Below are 7,739 nucleotides of genomic sequence, written 5' to 3'. Positions count from 1 at the left end.
TCATCATGATATCTCAATTTTTACTCAAGTTACAGCTTGCACGGACGGACAGACAGACATCCGGATTTCAACTCTACTCGTCACCCTGATCACTTTGGCACATATAACCCTATATCTGACTCTTTTAGTTTTGGGACTTACAAACAACCGGTGTGTGAACAAAACTATAATACTCTCTTTAGCAACTTTGTTGCGAGAGTATAATAATGTGGCTATCAGGGCATACTAGTATAAAAGGCAATGAGATAGCAGATAAATATGCAAAAGAAGGTAGTAGAGAGCCGCTGGTGTTCTTTCCCCAGCGAATGAAAACTCTAAACTTTTTTTTTTAAATTTCTGTATAAAACATATGTAAATAACTTAAGCATACTTCACGTTTCATTTACTTACTTCCTTAAGGTGGCCACAAAACTGTAGATATAAACAACAACAGCCGTTAGAAAGTATGCCATAGGCAATTTATAACCTAAAGTGCTCGCACCGGAAATATTCGAGTAATAACTGCAAAAGGGACACCGAATAAGTGAAGATTAATTTGATTAAGTGGATCAACTTAATAAATAACTTAAAGTTCTTATATACACACTTAATATAAATGTAGGTATATATATGATACATAAATACATGTATATGTATATAAATAAAAAACTGTTATTTTTCACATTTCCATATTTACCCATAAAACATCGGTGAGTACTTGATGTAACCTTCGAATTCCCAAAATGTAAAGAAATTGCCAGCGACTTTATACTCGTGCTCCGTCATACGCTTACGCGGATCCGTTTCGTCCTTTTTTGTTGCAAAATACTGTTGAGATGTAATAAAGCACATTTGCACGTTGATAAATGGTAAACGCGAGCAACGGATGATGACGAGGATGATGAGGATGGGATGGGATGATGATAAGTAAGTAGTTTTGTGTGTATAATAAGCGCCAGCCGGCAGGTATGATGATGTGAAAATTTGACATTGACGAAATGATTGAAATTATTCAGCGCTACACTCACCTCGGGACCGATGACAAACGCCACCAACGGTATGGCAATCATGGTGTTCACCCACATAAGCCAACGCAGGAAGGTGAAATGTGATGCGACGCCGGAGCCGAAATGCGACTCAATCTCCTTGATGCGCAACTCCCAGGGGATCAGCACGGTGAGAAAGCTTACGGTTTCGCGTTTCCAATGTAACCAGCGCTGCGGAGCGGAAGGTATACGATGCCATTGAAATGTGAAGATGTGTAATGTGAAACGGGTGATAAATAATTGGAAATTATTTTCGAAAAATAAAAAATTAAAAATACCCATAACAAATATAAAAGCTTCGATACAAGCACGTGATTTTGACCGTTCAGTTTGTATGGCAGCTATATGCTATAGTGGTCCGTTTTAGACAAAATGTTCAGAGATTGAAGGGGTGCTTTGGATAATAACTTGTGCCAAATTTCGTGAAGATATTTTTTCAAATAAGAGAAATTTTTATATAAGGATGTGATTTTGATCGTTCAGTTTATATGACTGCTATATGTTATAGTGGTTCGATCTGATCAATTTCTTCGGAGATTACGGTGTTGCTTTCGATCATAATTCGTGCCAAATTTAGTGAAGATATCTCAACAAATATGAGAGTTTTTTTCTATATACGGACGTGATTTTCATCGACCTGTTTGTATGTCAGCTGTATGCTATAGTGATTCGATCTGTATAAAATATTCAGAGATTTTAGAGTTGTTTTAGATACTAATTTGTACCAAATTTCGTGAATATATCTCATCAAAAAGGAAAGGTTTCTATATGCGGACGAAATTTTGATCGTTCAGTTTGTATGGCAGCTATACGCTATAGTAGTCCGATCTGAACAAAATATTCAGACATTGTTGGGTTTCTTTAAATAATAATTGACGCCAAATTTCTTGAAGATATCTCATCAAATAAGAAAATTTTCGATATAAAGACTTGATTATGATCGTTCAGTTTGTATGACAACTATATGCTATAATGGTCCGATATTGGCGAAACCAAAAAATAAGCTGCAACTTGAAGAAAAAGGACGTGTGCAAAAGCTGAGATAAATATCTCTGCACTTTTTATAGGGTCTCCCACGTTTCCTTCTGAGTAAGCTTAATACATGCTGATCAGGGTATAATAAATTAAAACAGCATCCACATGAATATGTTTTGATATGCGTGCACGTATTTTTATTTATGCTAGTCTATGTGTATGTATGCTTGTGTTGTATGTAAAGCATAAATAAAGCCACTTCTTAACTACCACATTTTAGTGTACTTAAAGCACACGTGCAACTGTAATTTTTATTGCACACACACAACAATCGCATATTTATTCTTTGCATTTTGCCTCCGTTTGGTAACAGCTTTGAAGCCCGTTAAGTTGCGAAAAATATGAAATTCTCGCAGCACAAGGCTCACTTGGAGACCCACCACTCACACATACCCGCATACATGTATATTTATATTAAATTTATTGACGTATTGCCATTGCAAAGCGTGCTCATGGCGCAAATTGCAATGACGTTGATTGACACGTCGGGGTGCCGTGCGCCAAAGCGCTTAACCTCAGTTTCAATTTGCCAGCGCAAGGCAGCGAGCGCAAGCAATCACAGCGCCAAAGATGGTTTGTCAACACAGCGAAACAACAACAACTACAGCAATAAATTTGTATAAAAACAATAAAAATATAGAGGCTGCATAAAAATAATAAAAACAGTTGCCATTAACTGCCGTTAAAATTTTGTGGCGCAAATTAAAGTGCAACGCTTGTCGGGGGCGTAAAACCGCAAACGGTCTTGTTGCTACAACTCCCTTGAGTACCGCAATAGAGCGTCCTCAATTTGCCGTCGTGTTGTGTTTTTATTCATTTTTGCTATAAACAGATATGTATATATGTAAATAAGCAGTCGTGAACATAGAATTGGAAGAGATTATAGAAATTGAAAGGAAGTTGAAGTATAAAGGACGAAATGTGACAATAAATGTGGGAAGAGTGCAGCCATGTTGACCTCAATCAGCACCGGTTGCGCCATTTTGTTGTGCTTCTTGGGGTTCACATAGTGTTGTCATCTCATCTTATCATTGCGCTCAAAGCATTTGGTCAGCTCAATGAAAGTACTTATAACCGTTAGGCTTTTTGTAGACAGCCATTCAAAGTTTGATGCCTGATGGGTTTCAAGCAATTGTATCTAATCTGTGATAGAGCTGAGCATTCACAGAGAAAGTGGCTTTGTGGCATTGTAGATACAGCAAATATTGTTATAAGAAAGTTCAATTTTTTGCGCGTGCTCTCCAAAAGGTCAGTGCTTCGTTATATTAGCTGTAAGTATATAAATACATTTTATGTTCCTTGTTCTTTGTTCTAGTCTTCTTATAATTAGGTCATATTTGCTTGGTTATCTTGCAGTTGATTATTGATATCCATCTGCTCTGAGATATTTGTTGAAAATGAGCATATATAGCTCTCTTTTGATCGTTCCCAGCAGACTTGGTGTTAACTCCGCTACCGATTCATTTAAAGAGGCTCTTGGTTTGGCCAACTTGTCCGCTTTTTCATTACCGAAAATGCTTCGGTGGCCGGGAACCCAAATTAAGGACAGGTGAAATTGACTCGCCAGTGAGCTTAAAGCCTTCTTTCGTTTATTTACTACACTGGAATTAATTAGTTTCGTCGACAGCTTCAGCAGCTTCTGGCTGAAGTTGGTAGCCGGATAGAGATAGAGAGATGCCAAGTTCTTAAGAATGTACTATGTGGTCCATTTCGGAACCGTCAGTGTAGAAAGAGGTTGTACCATTTTCACTTAGTAAACCTCTTCTCCATTTACGTTTAGAAGAAATGTAACCTTTTGATGAAATCATGTGATTTACTTAAGTTCAGCGAATTCAGGATACCACTATGTTCATAATCCTTCCTGTTCAATCCTAAAAATTCCTCTTTTCTTATAGCAGAGCTGGCAGCTACTGCCCGAGTAAAGGCGTCTATTGTTAGTTGATGTAAGATCATCTTAAGCGCATTGGTTGGATCTGGCCTTAAGTAGATTCGTTTTAAAAGAGATCCTTTCAGTTGTGGCTATTAAAGCATGACTTATATTCCTCTATAAGGTGCATGACGGTAGTCCGATAAGTATGCTGCATCTCCACCGGATGGTGTCACCATCGCAAGAAAAGCATATCTTCCTTTAAGCACGTTCCCGTAGGATTGCAAATGTAGTAGATCTTCGAAGGCCGCTACTGTCAAAATTTCCGACGAATCGGGTTCGTAATTACGCTTTGGAAACGCCAGTGTCCACGGATTCAAAAAAAAAAAAAAAAAAAGTAAAAGTGTCGTGTTGGGTGGTGATTAGATTCTTTAATGGAAGTGAAATCCCGCTTTGTCATCAAAGAGATTTACATTATGGCGACGCTCACAAATTGGTTAGCCGAGTTTCTACGTGGTCGCAAGTCTACTATATTTTTAATAACACAGTTCCAAGTTCAGAGTACAGTGTACGATCTTCTCTACACAAAACGTCAGTCGAAATTGCGCCAGGTAGTTGAGACAGGTGTTGGGCATGAGAAAGCTGTTCGCATAATGAGTGCCACGTTTGGTCATTCTCAACAACAGCTCAAACCGTAGACTAATCCTCAGGTACTCTTCTTTAGGTATAATCCGAAAAAGTTATTGCTCTCTTTCATGACCGTCAAAGCAGCAAGCAATCGAAAGAGTGAACTTCACTTGATGAATTGACCGTGATGATAGTGTAGACCATCCTATGGTTCAAAAAGTTGATGATCACTGTTTTCTTTTCTATTTGGAATATGCGATCTCTTCCGACAAACTACTTGGTTAAAGGAAATTTGGATTATTGGATCGACTTGGCATTTGGCCAAGGAACCTGTGCTGTACCACCGTAAGGACGCATCGCCTCACATTTCTGTCATCGCTCCGCAAACTTTGGTCCAAATAAGCAACGAACGGCAGTTATTCCAATATATTCCTCACATGTGGTCTCTAGTAACCTCTATCTTTTTTTCCAAACTTAAAAAAAGTCATTCGCCAAGCACAGATCGAGTCATATGAGGATACTACCGATGTTACGGAAGGTAAGGACCTTGATCCAAGAAGTTGGTACCTCCGTGGCCTGAGTATACTGTACTAGATCCCAAGGTCTTATCCTACCATTTTCGTAAATATATTGGGCAATAGTGGCTCTGAACAGGTATTTAAATGGGCGCTCCAATTAGAATTATCTCCAAAAATTGGCATGTCTAAAATTTGGTTCTTGGAGGTTTCCTATAAATTTTTGATTTCAAACTCTGGCTTTCCATCGAATTTATATCAGCTATCTAAGACTCTGTTTTTAAAAAGTTTTATGTGTTTCTATTTTAGCGCTCACCACTGTATATACGTTATAAGTAAAGGTTATGTGCTCCCTTCCGCTTTTACCTATTTGTCGCACTTGTTGTCAATTCCGTGAAGCATGCAACGTCGCCCGGTCATGTCGTGCCAACTCCACTGCATTTATGATGACTTGGAAAACTTTAAGCGCTTTTGTGGACAAGTTGATGCCACAAGTATGCGTGCAACTTGCAGCTGGCAGCAGACGGAAGTGAGTGTGTCGGCAGTGGCAGTCACCGACAGGGTGTAAATGTATGCGGGCACGTTTCAATATTTAAAGGTTTATATACGAGTATAAATACGCTGATGTGAGTACATGTGTGTGTGTGTGTTCCAACGAAATTTTAATATTGTGCGGCAAGTTGTAGCAGCTCGAGGCAAATTGCTACATTGTGACAATAACAAAGAGAGTTCAGTCAGTCATAAGTTCCGTTGAAGGTGGCAAGTGAGTGGGGTGCGGCGGCCTTTAACCACAACATGCTACATGCGACATGTGGCACGTGACATACTTAAGGCGTCAGAGCGGGCACTTCACAACGCTGCCAACAAAGCTGGCGGATATTCAAATTCTCACACAAACATACACACACACATGTGGCACATGCCACTTACAACGTTGCATATGCTAACAAGCATGCTTATGTAAACATTAGCGGCTGCAAATACCAAAGCGGATAAATCAAAAGCGAAAACATAATAAAAGTGCAAAAATGTGGCATAACTGTATGTCCCACAACGCCTTCGCTCAGCCAAAGCGCCGTATGTGTTGATTGTGTTTCTGTGTGTGTACGAGTGCAATAATAGCAATTATGTGTGTGTTCGTGTGCTATAAATGTGTTTGTAGACTGGAAGCACTTACCGCTGCCATTAAAATTTTAAAGCGCGCCCACAAATCTTTCGTGCTGCGCGACATGGCGAATCGCTCCTGCAGCGCTCCCTCGTGCCGCGCCACATATGTCTTGGCCTTCGTTGCACCAATCGATGTATTTAAGTGCGAATAACGGCGTTTATGAAAAGTGGAAAAGTGAAAAGTTAAAATTGTTTGTTTTGCTCTTCAAATTATTTTTTTGTTTGTTTGGTGTGCTCAAGTCAGCGCTAATCATTTGAGCCGGAAGTGAGCTGACATTTTGAGAGGGCACAACTTGTTAACTGCAATTGACGTTTTATGGCGAGTTAATGGAATTCGATGTGTGTTATAACTGATTGAAAGCTTAGTCATTTAAATATCTTTTAACGTTACCTTTGTTTTTTTGATCAGAGGACTTCAGCAGAGGAACAACCTAACACTTTTTGACTTGCGTGGAAGATATCTCTTCCAGATGCACTTATTATAAATTGCCTCCAGCTTTTCCGGAATAAAGTTCAATAAGCTTTTGCTCATTTTGCACCCAACCAGGCCACAAGCGTACGCCAAATCTCCATCATCTAATGTAGGGACAGGTACCTCCTGTGCTTGAGGTATCTATACCTCCGACCTGTGGAAGAAATCACGTAGCAGAACCCCCGCACATTTTCTACACGACGATAGTAGAGTATCGTCGACGCGAAGAGAGGTGATATCCTCCCTCTTACGACCGCGGCAGATCCTATAGACCTGACCTCATGGATCGTTCCTATTATCTCTAACAAAACTCATCCAATCCTCTCCCTTAATTTTAAGCAATATATTCTTATGCTTCTTCATCGCACAACAAAATTCATACCTAAGCTGGGGCAGCATGTTAGAATTGGACCGTCGAGTGCGTTGAAGCTTTCACCGAAACAATCGCCTGAGGTTAACTCACGCGTCCACCACTTGATTTCTAACCAAGAAGCTTTCACACTTATTAAGAACCCTATCATTCAAGCCCCAAACTACCTCATGACGACGAGCAATTTCCTCGTCCACCCCCAGTTCTTTAAATACACTGCTGTTGTGGAATCCAAGACAGAATTGCTTAGCTGTCAGAATTGTAAACCAATTCTGATTTTCAATGGTGTCACATAATCTGCTTGGATTTTTGTCTTTTCGAACATACGCAAAACCAATATTCATTCGCATAAGCTAGTTTACTAATGTGACAAAAGTTGCAAATGAACACATTTGGAAGAAATCCTATTAAAGTTTTTTATGAATTCCGAATTAAAGAAACATTTCAAGAGATAACATTTATTGAATTAATAAGGACGCATTTGTTTCGTTTTTTCATTTTTACGATTTTCCTTAATTGGCGGGCACGATAGAAAAAAAAAAAAAACTGAACGTCATATGGAATTGGGGCAAATTTTATTATCTTTGACATTAAATTATCTTCTATTTAAACTAAAAAAAATTAATTTGCACATATATTTAAGTAAAAATTTTTTTAGAAT

General features: G+C 38.9%; 1 protein-coding gene across 1 annotated transcript in view; it reads right to left on the bottom strand.

Annotated features, from left to right (window-relative positions):
- LOC108968308 overlaps window positions 1-7,739 on the bottom strand; it is a 55,324-nt gene that overhangs the window by 17,627 nt on the left and 29,958 nt on the right. Inside the window, exons 6-9 of the mRNA XM_018932256.1 lie at window positions 6,247-6,351; window positions 1,008-1,196; window positions 677-807; window positions 391-501 (exon numbers count right to left, since the gene is read on the bottom strand). Coding sequence (XP_018787801.1) covers window positions 391-501; window positions 677-807; window positions 1,008-1,196; window positions 6,247-6,351 — 536 coding nt within the window. The remainder of the gene's footprint in view (window positions 1-390; window positions 502-676; window positions 808-1,007; window positions 1,197-6,246; window positions 6,352-7,739) is intronic.

The sequence above is a fragment of the Bactrocera latifrons genome, unplaced genomic scaffold, assembly GCF_001853355.1.
Source record: "Bactrocera latifrons isolate USDA-ARS-PBARC rearing strain unplaced genomic scaffold, ASM185335v1 scaffold_21, whole genome shotgun sequence".
NCBI lineage: Eukaryota > Metazoa > Arthropoda > Insecta > Diptera > Tephritidae > Bactrocera > Bactrocera latifrons.
The sequence above is the reverse complement of the archived record's forward strand: the minus strand, read 5'-3'. Positions and strand labels throughout refer to the sequence as shown.